General features: G+C 36.8%; 1 protein-coding gene across 5 annotated transcripts in view; it reads left to right on the top strand.

Annotated features, from left to right (window-relative positions):
• swt1 (SWT1 RNA endoribonuclease homolog) overlaps positions 1–16,517 on the top strand; it is a 26,507-nt gene extending 9,990 nt beyond the window's left edge. For all 5 annotated transcript variants that reach the window (XM_079888781.1, XM_079888782.1, XM_079888784.1 and 2 more), the window contains exons 13-18: positions 983–1,125; positions 1,199–1,347; positions 2,846–2,989; positions 5,507–5,573; positions 6,246–6,313; positions 15,450–16,517. In XM_079888781.1, coding sequence (XP_079744907.1) covers positions 983–1,125; positions 1,199–1,347; positions 2,846–2,989; positions 5,507–5,573; positions 6,246–6,313; positions 15,450–15,537 — 659 coding nt within the window. In that variant the 3' untranslated portion in view covers positions 15,538–16,517. The remainder of the gene's footprint in view (positions 1–982; positions 1,126–1,198; positions 1,348–2,845; positions 2,990–5,506; positions 5,574–6,245; positions 6,314–15,449) is intronic.
• Positions 16,518–16,545: the final 28 nt, after the last annotated feature.

Here is a 16,545-nt window from a genome sequence, read left to right as displayed (position 1 = left end):
CACTGGAATAAATTACATTTTAAAATATATTAAATTAGAAAACTAATTTTAAATTGTAATATTTATTTCACAATATTACTGTTTTACAGTATTTTTGATTAAAAAAAATGCAGCCTTGGTGAGCACAAGAGACTTCTTTCAAAAATGTTTTAAAAAATCTTTTTACTCATAATTATGAGTTTAATCATGCATTAATTTATTTATCTTTGTCAAACTCATTTTTTAAATGTATTTTTTATTTGTTGGAATCTCTGAATATTGTAGAATCTCAAAATCTCTTGATTTGTCACCTTGTAATTACAGTAATTGTGGATATAGCAGTGGAATTCCATTCTATTCTGTTCTGTTCTATTCTGTCACACTTTGTGTAGTTATTATCTCTTTCACATAAACTAGGCTAATTTCTATGTGACAAAGGACAAAAACATATATTTTAGGGCTGCTCTACCTGCTCTTTTCTATGTCCTTCAGTTGCTCATTATGTCAGTAAATGTGTAATTTAAACACCAGTATAATTGGTGTTTGTGTGTATGTATGTGCATCTCTCAGTTTGTGGTTTTGATCCACACTCGTGCACACTCTCTTCTCATGCTATGTGTGTAGTTATGAGTTTGACCTCATTCTGCCAATCACTGCAGCAGGAGTATGACTGTGCCTTTCTTCTCTGCTGTCTTTGGCCATGAGCCCAGCCCGACAGAGGGGAGGAAGGGAGTTTGTTCGGTAGTGGAGGGATGGAAAAGTACCGGGGCCTCCTGTTCTCACCTAAATGTGATTTACTGCACTTTATGGAGTTGAGGGAGTGTCATTCACTCATTTTGTGACTTTTGTGTTAGTGGGTTAGTGATGTGGCCAGAGGCGATGACCTTTTATAATCAGGTCTCCTCCCACTCCCACTGTGGACACATTTGCGAACCTTTGTTTTCTGCCCACTTCTGTCTTTTATAATATGATTTATATTTTAACATGTTGTGTCTGTGTGTAGACAGGTCCATAGAGCACAGATCTGTTCACAGTGCTGTGAGGTTGGCTGCAGAGCTGCTGTCGGCACTGGCTGGCAGATCTCAGTACAACGGTCATGTAGCTCATGCTCTCTCGACCCTTCATATGCTACAGCAAAGACTACAGGTCAGTCTCATTAAGATTTAACAATGGTTCATTTTTTTCATTCTGATTACTCATAACTGTGTGTGTGTGACAGTCTCTGAAAGATCCAGTGGAGGATGATGACTCTAAAAATGAGGACTCTCTAATGACAGAGATTGAGGAGGATGTTGCTCCACCTCTGACATCTCATCAGGAAGTTTGGGCATTGTTTGAGAGCATCTGGAACAACGTGTGTCAGATAAGGTGAGAGAGACCATGACAAAGAGAGACTTGTATTTATTTCTCAACATACACTACCATTCAAAAGTTTGGGACACGAAAAGTTTTATTCAGCATGGATGCATTAAATTGATCAAAATTGACAGTAAAGACATCAATAATGTTTCAAATAATTTAAATTTACAATAAATGCTGTATTTTTAACTGTCTTAAAAAATCAACAAAAATATAAAGCAATATAAAACTGTTTTCAACATTGATAATTAGAAAAATAGTACTTGAGCACCAAATCAGCATATTAGAATGATTTCTGAAGGATCATGTAACACTGAAGACTGGAGTCTAAAAATTCATATTTGCCATTACAGGGATAAATTACAAAAAAAAAAAAAAAATATATATATAATATAATATTCCTAATATATATATTTATAATATAATAATATATTCTCCTTTGACATACATTTCTACTGTCACACACATACATTCTCTTTTCACACACATATATATATATATATATATATATATATATATATATATATATATATATAATATTATATTATATTATATTATATTATATTATATTATATTATATTATTCATTTTTTTTTTTTTTTTTTTTTTGGTATCCTCTTTAAGCTGGAAGTCACACTCAGACCCAGAAATACAAATGCAAGATTTGCTCGGCTCTTCATCACAACTTCATCAATGATGCTATTCAATGTAATCCTGTTTTTGGTGCACACCCATTTTTTTGGTGGCTGGCTTGACCGTGTATTTTCAAACCGGGGCACGCTTGTCCAAAGTCGGGTGACCCTGATCGCGCCAGACCTGCTTTCCGTTTCCATTTTACGCCTTCCGTTTCCACTATACGCCTTCCGTTTCCACTATACGCCTTCCGTTTCCACTATACGCCTTCCGTTTCCACTATACTTTCTCTCACACATACATACATTATTCTCTTACATACACATACTTTTTTCAGACATACATACATTTTCTTCTTACATACATTTATTATTTGTAATAATAAATGCATATTTTGAATACATTTGCATAAAAGTAAAATGTATATATGTGAAAGGAGAATGTATGTGTGTGAGAGTAGAAATGTAAGTGTAAGGAGAATGTATGTGTGTGTGTGAGAGTAGAAATGTATGTATGTGAAAGGAGAATATATAAGTGTGTGAATGGATTTTGACTTGTATGACCCCTCATAATATATATATATAAATGGTGGTTTGTTTTAAATTGTAATAATATTTCAAAACATTATTGTTTTTTTAATAAAAATTTGATCCATCCAATTTGATTTGATCTTTTTTTTCTTTCTTTCAAAACCATTAGAAAACTCTTTCCTGTGTATATGTGTTTTGTATTCAATATAGGTTTCATAAATATGCTCTGCTAAAATATTAACCTTTTTAAAGAAATGCTGATCAGGTTTTACACTGTCTACTGAGGCTATACCAACAAAAAACAAAACAGAAACTTTACTGCGTTGTTTGTTTCTCTCTCTTCAGTTCGGCTTTGTTCTCAGCACTCCACTACACACCGGGAACCACCGAGCCCAGCCTGCGATCTACCTCACCCCTGCCTCAGGACGCCCTCTCCTGCCTGCAAAGGCTCTCTACTGCACTGAAACAGCTACTGGAGGCTCTTCAGAGGTACACACATGCTAGTAAACACAGACACACACAGACACACACAGACACACACAGACACAGACACACACAGACACACACAGACACACACAGACACACACAGACACACACAGACACACACAGACACACACACACACACACACACACACACACACACACACACACACACACACACACACACACACACACACACACGAACTGTGGTTCACACCCTTACCAGGGTCTATTACCATTCCAGTCATGTGCCTCCCAAAAGAATTTGCTCGGTGTGTGTCCTTGGTCTCCTGAGCATGTAAAGGACAGAAGTAGGTGTGTGTCACACGTGAAAGGGGGGAGGGGGATGGGGAGGGGAATAATAGTTTTATTCTCATAATCATCAGTATATTCTCTTATCAAACCCTCCCCTGATCCTGTGTGAGTGTGTCTGTGTGACTCACTTCCGTTGCTCACTATTCCTTTACAACTCATAGCAGTAGGCAGATGGATTGTACTGTGACATGGCAATTTTTCCTCTAAATTAAGATCTCTGCATCTCGCGAGCAGAGACTGTGGTGCGTGTCATAGCTGTAGTTACACAGAGACCGCTCTTTATGTTGGAGTGTAATAACAGACATGACTTGCCTCGCTGGCATATTAAACTGCCTGCTCGTATCATTCACGGCCTCTTAATGAATATAAATCTCGAATGAATAATAAGGTATCTAATAAATCTAAACTCTGGGAATGTGGCATGCGCGAAGATCTTATGTTTGGGTTGTCAGAAGCTCAGTTCTAGTTGTCAAATGAAGTGAATTATTACTTTTACACTAAAAATTATTTTGTCTCAGTGGCACTGCAAAAATGCTGTTCTATGAGATTTTTGTTCAACAGAGAGAGGAGTTGAAGCATACACTTCATTCAGCACTGCAAATGAATGATTTGTCATGTGAAACTTGTGCTGCATTGTCCATCTAATTGATTATATGCTCCTTTATTCTCACACAAAACACCACGCTTTTGCATCAGTGCATTACAATTGATTTAGACTCCAACTTGTTCATTTTATTCAAGACATTATAATAATACTCTGTCATAATTATAGTCATAGTTTGCGTTTGGAGGAAGATGCGGAAGAAAAGAAATTCCAAACTTAAGTGTGAGTTATTTAATAATGCCTGGGTCAATGTCCTGCCTAAATGAAGTCAAGCACTTTAAACTTTTTTAAGTGTTCTCCTTCCCAGTTAAATGATCAGATGCTATATCTGATCATTTAACTGGGAAGGAGAACACTTAAAAAAGTGTGCCTGTGCCTTTCCACTATATTAGTCATCTGTCTGACAGTAATGTCACCCTTTACCCATCAACCCTATATACTTATTCACTCAAGCTGATGACCCCACTGACTGACGGTGTGTACTCAATGTCATAGTGTTCATCTGAGATTCAGGTTCCCTTTGGGTTTGTTTTGACAGTTTTTACTGCATTTTATTGCTGTGCATTTGAGTCCACTCTGGTTCTCCATTGATTGTTTCTGAGAAGGCAGTTTCTCAGAAGGCAGGATGACAAATTTTGAAGGGAGATTAGGTGCTGTCTCCATGGATACAGCTAGACTCATTTTATGTGCAGAAAGCAGACAGATGAGTCATCAAAGCTAACACATGCACACAAATGCGCTGTTCTACTCCTTTCCATCCCCCTGCGCCCCTGAATGAGGAAAAGCATGCATAATTCAGGCTTTCTTGCTGAAATAGCTTTTTCTTTCTGCTCCCTACTTCGTCTTGCCCCTTGAATTACTCTACATTTCTTCTTCTCCTCCTCCTCCTCCCCTCTACCTACCTTTAGAGGCTATGCTGTTTTATTCTTGCGTTAAAGGGATAGTTCACCCAATAGTTCACATAGTTTCATTATAGTTTCCAATAATGAAAATAAGTCATCTTTTTCGCTTTCAACTTTTTAGCACAGCTTTGTTGTGTAGCTATGTTATGTACCAGAAATGTCTTCTGCCATTGCAGTTATCCTGTGTCCTTGTCCCTTATGTGCTGCGGACACAGGATGTGTGAAACAGGCTTTAGTCTTGGACATGTTTCTGCCATGATCAAACATGTCAATGCTATCAGACACTCTGTCTAAATTTAGAATGGTTGTGTCTGTACAAATTTCCTTCTTTTCTAACATCACACAGATGTTAATGAGTAAATGTGGTGATTTACTAATTTACAATTTTTGTGATCCAAACACAATTACAGGCTCAGTAAACACTAGAAAACACTACCCTGCATATGATTGTCTGATAGATTTAATGATTCATCTGATACATTTATTCATTGTAATCTTAAGCTGTCTCTTTACTTGTGGTTAATATTACATGTAGAAGCGTGCTCTGGTTGACTGATGCATTTTAAAATCACACACAGGATTCTTAATTGCATATCAGGCAATTCCCACAGATATTATACACAGCTGATGTTCTAGTAATTGCACAGGTGGGATGTCATACCTGTTATAATGTGATAGAAAAATGAAAGTTTTCCCCTCCCACAGGCTGTTATCTGCAGACAGCAGTGTTCAGGATGCACAGTCACTTCTCTCCTTCATTCAGTCCAGTGAGGTAAGAACAAAACGGCCACTATAGGTCATATCCACCTTTTTGACAAGTCATGCCCCATAGTCAAACAATAGTTAGCATAAAAATTCTGTCATTATTAAGCTGAATTTTCAGCAGCCATTACACCAGTCTTCAGTGTCACACGATCCTTCAGAAATCATTCTAATTTGCATTAAATGCATTAACTAACAATAAGCAATGCTTTAGTTACAGTATTTATACATTTTTGTTAACAATAGTTAATAAAAACACAACTGTTCATTGTTAGTTTATGTTAGCTCAGGTCAATTAAATAATATTAACAGATATAACTTTTGATTTTAATGTATTACTAACTATGATTAATAAAGTATTTTTCAATGTTAGTTCTTGTTAACTAATGTAGTTATCTAATGTTAACAAATTAAACCTTATTGTAAAGTGATACCAAAAGTATTGATTTAAAAAAAAAATCTTACAGACTCACTCTAAAGTTATGAACTGTAGTGTATATATATTTTGTTTTAGACATGAAGAATTTCCATTTATCTTGTTTAGATCAATCAAATAACCACCAAGAGGTCTAAGATCAACAATACGTGCAGCAATACATGTCCTACAGTGATTCTGCAGGACATGTGCGTTGACCTGCACACTGTGTACTTTACATTAACAGATGTGCTTTCTGGTTTTCAGATTGCTGCTATGGAGCCACGTTTCACTGCCAGGGACCTGTTTGATTGCGTGTCTCAACAGGAATACCGGTTAGTTAAGAGTTATGAGAGATATTGAGACTCATTAGCTTATCTTCAAGTCATACTCACAGCTTGTATTGCTTTCATTTACCAAGCTACGTGCATGATGCGGTTTGTTCTGTTGTAATGGTTTTAACACCGCCCACCTTCAGCCAGAGCTCAGCATGCTGTTCTCAGGTCAGCGCTCGCTTCGGCAGGCATCAGCAGCTATCTACTGTCTCGTAGGGCCATTGAGTTTCTGCCGTAAGGGTGTTATTGCATCATAAGCCTACCCAAACCTCAGAAGACAGTTCTGTGAATCCTCGACATCATGCCTGCCATGGTTAAATGGCAAAGTGAATCCTCTGTTCATTGTTTATATGCTGCATTAGAATTCTATTTGGTGATCTGTTCAAAAGTTTGGGGCCAGTAAGCTTTTTTTTTTTTTAAAGTTCAATTCATACTTTTATTCAGCAAGAAAGCATTAAATTGATCAAAATAACAGCAATGACTTTTCCATAGTTACAAAAATCTTCAGCATATTCAAATGTTTTCAACTGATAATAATAAGAAATGTTTCTTTGGCACCAAATCAGCATATTAGAATGATTTCTGAAGGATCATGTGACACTGAAGACTCGATTAATGATGCTGAAAATTAAAATTTGCCATCACAGGAATAAATTACGTTAAAAATATCTTAAAACAGAAAACAGTTATTCTAAATTGTAATGTTATTTCATAATTTTATTGTTTTACTGTATTTTTGATCAAATAAATGCAGCCTTGATGAGCATAAGAGACTTGAAAATTTTTACTGAGCCTGAACTTTTGAAATGTGGGGTGTTGCTTATGAATAAGCTTTTACATTTTAATCTCACCACCAATGTCACACCTCAAGTGAATTTTAGTCAAGCTTCTGTACTAACTAAACTCACATAATCTCTTTCATTGCATGTCAATGTCAGGCAAACCGGAGAAGTCCTGTGCGATCTTGTGTATGTATGTGTATTGAGTTTAGGTCCTTATGTTGAATAGATTCTAGATCGCTCACATTGCGTTGCAATCTGTGCAATAACTCTCACTAATGTGGCACCTGTGTAATAACAGGTTATGCTATCAACTGTCCTCTTGTGCACTCTAAATCACACTTTTGCACTGAGGAAGGCATTAATGATACATAGAATGCATTTAATGATACATCACCGCTTCCCCCTGAGTCATTTGCCAGAATACACATTCCTGGTAAAGATATTTCGCAATTTATTCCCAGCGGTGTACAAAGGTGTTTGTGAAACTTGTCCTAACTGGAAACTAGAATGCACGCATCTTTGATCTTGTCTCAAAGATTTTCACACTGCCAATGTGTTGATTTTGATGATGTTGATGAAGCCCCAGGCTAATGAGGAGTGCTGAATACAGTGCTACAAATGAATGAGAATTATTCAATATATAAAGACTCTGATGTGATTGTGCTTTTAAATATTAAGATTTACAGTAGGATGTGGTTGTGCTTTTAAAAATTTTGATTTACAGTTGGATGTGGTTTTATGTTGTGTTACTGAAGGTGAGACTCTAAAAGGGGCGGGACTTAAGACCTCAGGCTATTTGATGATACGGTTTCTTGATAACTACAAAATTCCTATACAGCCAAATTCTTTTGAATGAATTGTTCCCAGGATAGTGTGGGAGAGGGATCAAATAACAGTTGACATTGCAATATATTATAATTTTTTATAACATAGTAGGCCTAAATTATTTGCTAGAACCTATTGGGCTGTGTACTAATCAACTCACTAGCTACTAATCCTACTATGGTGAAAGAATGGCTTATGAATATTATGTATGTTAAATTATTTAACTGGATGCTCCATAGCAAAGTCTTACTTATTATTTTTCACCATAATCAATTTAATGATTAATATTCGCATAGTATAACTTTATTTTTTATTGGGCCGTATTTGCATGTTAAAAAACATGTATGCATGAATTTCATCATGTCATGTTCACAGTCATTTCCGGTTTCTTAATGTGTCTCTCATTTGTAATGATTTATTGAGCAGGATTGCCGTTTGCAAAGTTTTCTTCAGGGCTGGAGAAAACATTTATTGATTAACCTTATCAGTCAAGTGTAGCTACACGCTCGCACACACATTTGTGGAGTGGTTGACAGCTGATCTTTAGCTCACTTACCTCAGCGTTAATGAGCCGTGACACCCAAGACCTCAGTGACCTCATTTCACGCACTTATCCACGTGTGTCAAATGCATGCTTTAATCTGTACAGTACTGTATGCTAATGCACAGAGACAATAATCTGATCATGTACCCAAACTGAATAACACTCATACATTATCAGTTGCTTTAATGTGACTTGTTACATAACACACTGGTCTCAGTAAGTTGCTGTATCAGGCTTTGCTTCGGCTACCTTGAACATTTTATAGCTTTAGAAAGATTTCAGTTGGGCTGTCATTCCATGAGATATTGATTTGTAGGCTAAAGATTCCTTAAAATCATCCCTTAAAGGGATAGTTCACCTAAAAATGAAAATTATTTCATTAATGGTCACACTTTAGATTAGGGTCCAATTCTCACTATTAGCTAACTATTATGCCACTTTTGCCTTTACTAACTATTTTTAAGAAGTAATTAGGAGTTTATAAAGTATTGTTATGTTAAGGTAATTTGTAGGATTAATGGATGTAGAATATGGGCATGCAGAATAAGGCATTGATATGTGCTTTCAAGTACTAATAAACAGCCAATATCCTAGTAATATGTTAATAAGCAACTAGTTGATAGTGAGAATTGGATCCTAAACTAAAGTTTTACCTCATTAATTACTCACTCTCATGTTGTTTGTCGTTCATCTTCAGAACACAAATGAAGATCTTTTTGATGAAATCTGAGAGATTTCTGTCCCTCTATTGGCAGCTTCGCAACTGTCACTTTGACGCTTCAAAAAGTTCATAAAGAGATCATAAAACTAATCCATATGAATTGAAAGGTTTAATCCAATTTTTTTTAAAGAGACACGGTTGAACAGATTCCATTTAGGTTTTTATTCACATATAAACATTTACAGTATCAACTCACACATCAGTTGTGGTAAACTGAAGCTCATGCATGCATGAAAGGTAAGAACCAATGAGTTTCATTCTCGTGTGTTATGCAGCACGTTTGAGCTTCCACAATCTGTTCATCATATAAAGTGATCGTGTTTCTTCAGAAAATTGACTAAACCGCTCATTTAATATGGATCAGTTTTACAATATCTTTATGAACTTTTTGAAGCGTCAAATAAGTGGTAGTTGCGTAGCTGTCAATGGAGGGACAGAAATCGCTCAAATTTCCTCAAAAAGATCTTCATTTGTGTTTTGAAGATGAACGAAAGTCTTACGGGTTTGGAACGAGGGTGAGTAAATAATGACAGAATTAAAACTTTGGGGTAAACTAACCCTTTAATGATCTGAATCTAAACATTATGTTTTGTGAAACAAGAAAGACTGTTATTCATTGTTCATGAACATCTTGTCTCTAGGTGCTGAATCTCTCAGCAGGGATTGATATCTAAGCAACCAGGCGCTGCACTGACGCTGTCAACTCACAACGGCTGTGACGCTGCTGCAGCTTTTGTCAGATGTTCAGTGTTGCATGCTTGTTTTCGAGCGAGAACCATCTCTGCGGTGTTATGTTCTGTTTTGTTGATTTAAGGATTGGGTTCATAAAGCATTTACTCTGCTGTCTGGCGAAGGGGAGCTGCCCAAATGTTGTACGGTTGCCATGGCAGCACTGTTGTGAAGCATATAATTGCAAGGCTGGAGGAATGGAATCTTTTATGTGTTCACTACAAACAGCAACTGAGCCAACACTTTGTAGTGCATGATATATATTTTTTATAATATATTTTTTGGGGGGAAGATTTATAAAAATGGTTTGAGAAAGCAAGGTTATATCCTAAACAATTAGCATGTTAGAATGATTTCTGAAGGATTGTGTGACACTAAAGACTGGAGTAATGGCTTTGCATCACAGGAATAAATTATATTTTAAAATATATTAAAATAGAAAAACCATTATAAAATCACAATATATTAATAAGCTTAATATATATAAATATATATTTAGTAGGTACACCCAGGTTGGGAGCCCTTTTGCCTTCAGAACTCCCTTAATTCTTCATGGCATAGATTCAAGAAGGTGCTGAAATCATTCCTCAGAGATTTTGGTTGACATGATAGCATCACGCAGTTGCTGCAGATTTGTCGGCTGCACATCCATAATCTTAATCTCCCGTTCAACCACATCCCAAAGGTGCTCTATTGGATTGAGATCTCGTGACTGTGAAGGCCATTTGAGTTCAGTGAACTCATTGTCACATTCAAGAAACCAGTTTGAGATGATTTGAGCTTTGTGACATGGTGTGTTATCCTGCTGGAAGTAGCCATTAGAAGGTGTGTACACTGTGGACATAAAGGGATACTCAGCAACAATACTCATTTAACTCGTGGCATTTAAACGTTGCTCAATTGTCACTTATGGGCCCAAAGTGTGTTCCGGTCTTCTGTTGTCCAATTTTGGTAAGCCAGTGGGAATTGTAGCCTAGGTTTCCTGTTCTGATAGTAGTGGCACTGGTGTGTTCTTCTGCTGCTGTAGTCCATCTGCTTCAAGGTTCGACTTGTTGTGCGTTCAGAGATGCTCTTCTGCATAACTCGTAACGAATGGTTATTTGAGTTAATGTTGCCTTTCCAATCAGCTCAAACCAGCCTGTCCATTCTCCTCTGACCTCTGGCATCAAAAAGACATTTTCGCCTAAAGAACTGCCGCTCACTTAAATTTCCTCTTTTTCAGACCATTGTCTGTAAACCCTATAGATGGCTGTGCTTGAAAAGATCAGCAGTTTCTGAAATACCCAGACCAGCCCTTCTGGCACCAACAACAATGCCACGTTCAAAGTCACTTTCTTCCCCATTCTGATGCTCAGTTTGAACTTAAGCAGATCGTCTTGACCATGTCTACATGCCATAATGCATTGAGTTGCTGCCATGTGCTTGGCCGATAAGATATTTGCATTAACGAGCAGTTGAACAGGTGTACCTAATAAAGTGGCCGGTGAGTGCATCCACCTTTTTCCTACGCCCCATGACGCTTTGCACGAATTATGTGAATTACTTCTGTTAAACTGTAAACAATCAGCGAAAGGCTCAATCTATGAATGCAATAATAAGCATTTTCAAAAACTCAATGAAATGACAATGAAGTGACATTATTCTACTCACCCTTTAACCATTGAACATTTAAAAGGCTATTTAAAAGTCTAAAAGCATTAACAAATTACTAACACAGACCATGAATAACCCCCTATTCTTTCTTCAGCAATATTATGGACTTGTTAAATATCACTGTAGTAATATGTCTGTATTATGCCTTGCACGTTGCCTTAATCAAAAAAAAACTAGAACATTGAGTGATAATATTTGGAAGTGATTTTCGTCATTTTGACAGACAATAAATATTACTTTTACCTGCTTTAGAAACATTCCAGTAAACACTGCTGCTAATAGGGATTAGAAGTGAAAATGGGAGACAATTATTTTAAAGCATCTGTGCATCAGCAACAAGCTGATGAAAGGAAAAGAGACGAAAGGATTTTGGGAGAAAAACAAGAGATTCTTTGTGCATTCCAGTAAATTATTAATGGGATATATTGTAAATAAATCAGGAGAGCAGACCACAAATGAGCAGTATATGTTGTCCTTTTAAATACTGTTGCAGCAGAAAAGAAAAACGAAAATAATCAGGAGGAAAAGAATGCAGCGACTGAAAAGAGCTCATCATAGATATTCTTGTTATGCCACGTTACATTAAAATACCAATCGTTTTGTTGTTCTCTTGAAGTCTGAACATGAAGGAAATTTTACATCTCATTCAGTCAAACTGACGTATAAGGATTATTTGTTGCGCAACCTTATGATTTGAAATCTTTTTGAGTGGAGCTTCCCCAAACTGGAAGTGCCTCCCATAATCTAAAATGCAGAGGCTTGTAAGGAAAAAGGTAGATATATAACCTAGCTTTTATATATATAATATATAACCTTGGCTCTAACTGCATTGTCAGAACTGTAATTTCTGAAAAAATGAGCAAAGACAACATTCCAAGTCCAGACCAGGAGGCGGTTACATAAAACGCTTAGACTAGTCTTACAAGTTAGTCATCGAAATTTCTCCTATAAGACTGGTCATTTATTTTTTAAGTCAGTTACATAAAAACGTACATTTACTGTACCTAATTTGATGCCGAAAAGTAAGACTAACTATCCCTTGATTAACTGCTAGTGGGTCATACTACTGTAGATCTTAAGACACTGTCTTAACATAATGGCTATGCAACTTTTATACAAGTTTATGCAACTGGCCCCTGCTCTTATGCAACTGGCCCCTGAAAGACCCATTTTAAATCTTCCATTTATGTCTAAAATATTAGAAAAAGTTGTGTCCGCTCAACTGGGCTCTTTCTTGCAAGAAAATGACATCTATGAAAAGTTTCAGTCTGGATTCAGGCCGCACCATAGCGCTGAAACTGTGCTCGTTAAAATCACAAATGATTTACTTTTAGCTTCTGACCAAGGCTGTATCTCAATATTAGTTTTACTTGATCTTAGTGCTGCGTTCGATTCTTTAGATCACACAATACTCTTAGATCGACTACAAAATTATACTGGTGTTCAAGGATAAGCATTAAGCTGGTTCAGATCATACTTATCTGACCGCTACCATTTTGTCTGTTTAAATGGAGAAAAATCGATAATAACTTCAGTAAACTATGGAGTGCCGCAGGGATCTGTGTTAGGCCCTCTATTATTCTCAATATATATGATGCCACTTGGAAATATTATAAGGAAACATGGAATTAGTTTCCATTGTTATGCTGATGACACTCAAATATATATTTCATCACGGCCGGATGAAAACGCTAAATTATCCAAATTGACAGAGTGTGATAAAGATATAAAAGATTGGATGACGCGTAATTTTCTTTTATTAAATCCAGACAAGACAGAGGTACTAATCATCGGTTCAAAAAACCGCCCACAAAACCTCTCACAATACAACTTTAACATAGTAGGATGTCCTGTTACTTTATCCTCTACAGCAGTGGTTCCCAAACCTGTCCTGCCGGCACCCCAACACTGCACGTTTTCTTTGTCTCCCTAATCAAACACACCTGATTCAACTCATCAGCTCATTATCACATGGGTTAATGAGCTGATGAGTTGAATCAGGTGTGTTTGATTAGGGAGACAAAGAAAATGTGCAGTGTTGGGATGCCGGCAGGACAGGTTTGGGAACCACTGCTCTACAGTAAAAGACCTGGGTGTTATACTAGATTGCAACCTGTCTTTTGAAAATCATATTTCATATGTTACAAAAACAGCCTTTTTCCACCTTAGAAACATTGCTAAGCTACGTAATATGCTATCAGTTTCTGATGCAGAAAAATTAGTTCATGCATTCATGACCTCGAGACTAGATTACTGTAATGCTTTATTAGTTGGTTGTCCTGCATCCTCAATAAACAAGCTACAGTTAGTCCAAAATGCAGCCGCTAGAGTTCTTACTAGATCAAGAAAATATGATCATATAACACTGATTTTAACATCACTGCATTGGTTACCTATAAAGTCTCGTATTAATTACAAGGTATTGCTACTGACTTATAAACCCCTAAGCGGCTTAGCTCCAGTCTATTTAACGGATCTTCTATCGCCCTACAATCCATCGCGCTCTTTAAGATCACTAAATTCGAGGCTTTTGGTCATACCTAGGATATCCAGATCCACCAAAGGAGGGAGAGCATTTTCACATTTAGCTCCAAAACTCTGGAATAGCCTTCCAGATACTGTTCATTGCTCAGACTCGCTCTCCCAGTTTAAAACTAGATTAAAGACACATCTCTTCAGCCAGGCATTCATCTAAAATTTTAATCTTACAGTTAAATCCGGTCTCTAGTTCATAAACGCCAGAGGAGAACTGGCCCCCGACTGAGCCTGGGTTCTCCCAAGGTTTTTTTTTTTTCTCCATTAGGTCACCTGATGGAGTTGTAGGTCACCATTAGGTCACTTGGAGTTTTTTGGTTCCTTGCCACTGTTGGCTTGCTCAGTTGGGGATATTGTGGGGATATTTAATTTAATTTTATCAATCAATAGATTCCACTAGAAACAAACCTTGTTGTATTATTTTAATTTAATACTGTGAAGCTGCTTTGATACTATCTGTATTGTGAAAAGCGCTATACAATATACTTGACTTGACTTGACTTGACTTGACTTGACTTGACTCTTCATTTCCACCATACCCTTCATTACCTAAATCAGCTCGGTGAGGGTGTGCACTGGGAATGAACAAGTGCATGCAATCCTTAGTTTTTTTCTTTCTTTCTTTTCCTTTTGGTATTTAGTTATGTAACATCCATTGGGGAACACAAGATGTGAACAAACTAAGGCAACAAGCAGCAACAGGTTGCAAGAAAGAGAGGGAGGAGATAGAGAATGAGAGAGATGAGAAGTCAGTCATGAACCTCAGTACCAGGGAAAGAGAGCGGGCCGGGCGGGTGTGACTGACTCAGAGATTTCTGCAATTGTTTAAATCCTTTTCCTTTCCCATGAACCACGCTAGTATTAAACATTGAGAATAACTTTTTTAGTCAGACAAGCATTTTGTGTATATATATGAAGTTCGTGGCTCACTGAGATTGCCTTGTGTTAAAGAGGTCATGAATTGCTTTTTTTATTCTATAATGTTGTTTATTCTGCAAAGTAATTTTTTCAGCCACCTTCTCTTGACCTCTTTCACTTCCTGCATACGAGACGTCCACTTCCTGTTTGGAACTTTAGGCAAGGTAGTGGAAGTTATCCTGTGTGAAGTGAAACAGCAGGGACAATCAGGGACACTTCACAACTGTTTACGCTGACCAAATCTTTATCACTTGTTATAAGTATATATATATATATATATATATATATATATATATATATATATATATATATATATACACACAGAAATGTTCATTAAATGCTTCTAGTCATGTTGCTCCAATCAAAATGTATCATAGAAAAATGTATAAACAAGATAGAGAAGACTTATGTGTGTCTGTTTGTCCTCAGGGAGAAGCTGTGTGTGGGTGGTGCGCAGCTGTCTGAGCTATATGCAAATCTAGATCACTGTGCTGCTGCTCTGAGCTCTTGGCCCTGATTTAACACCCCACTTTCCATGTTTGGACCCAGCCAACTGTCTACTTGCTATTGGTCCGGACTCCTTTGGACCGACCTGGTTTTTGGTAGCTGAGTCATAATCTGCAGGAACCAAAGCTGTACCAACCCACTGATTCTCTGTCCTTGTAACATCCTGTAGCAGAGTCAGTGCATCAGTCACGTGACCCTGACATGTTATGCAAAAGTAACTTGGCATCAAGGGCTAACAGTCTATATAGACAAGAATTCATCTGTGTTCTAGTTCATGCTTTCAATAATTGTATTAAACTATTTGGATTATTTATTGATTATTTTACCTTACTTTATAGGTAATGTGTTCCCTTCTGGGAAAAATAAACTCTTTTATTGATGATTAAATTTTTTTTATAGGTCTGTTGGTGGTTTTGGTGTTTTATACCGCATAGAAGAAGGTAGAATTGCCATATGTTCAAATTCTGATGCGAGTCTTTCTAACGCCCACACTGTTGTGGTAACAGGTTATGTGTTCAGAGAGAAACGGAGGTATTACTTCATAACACTGTCTGACACCACATTCATTGCTCCGAGGCTCTCAGTAATTAGTGAGTGCAACATCGAGCCATGTCATGAAAGCCAGTTTTCTTGGGCATCAGTCTAGGTACCCTTCTGGAAACTATTCTGAAATCCACTCATTTGTTCCATGATTCTAAGAAGGTACATTTTGTTACAAAGTCAGTGAATTGCGATACTTAGACTGTTTAGGTCTGATAAGCTGCTATATTTTTTTATTCTCATTATAAATCTTTAGTCCTGCACATGCAATACCAGCACCAACATGAACCTCAGTAGTATCATTTACGACCGATTTTTTATTATTAATATACTCTGGTTTTATTTGGTGTAAGTTTTGATATTGTAATATTTGTATTATATTGTGAATAGTTCAAAAAGAATATTTTCCTTTACATATATTTGCATTTTGATTAAAGAATTTGATCATCAATGATGTGTCATCCTTTTTCGTCATATA

This window comes from Squalius cephalus, assembly GCF_949319135.1.
Source record: "Squalius cephalus genome assembly, chromosome: 12".
Taxonomy (NCBI): domain Eukaryota; kingdom Metazoa; phylum Chordata; class Actinopteri; order Cypriniformes; family Leuciscidae; genus Squalius; species Squalius cephalus.
The sequence above is the reverse complement of the archived record's forward strand: the minus strand, read 5'-3'. Positions and strand labels throughout refer to the sequence as shown.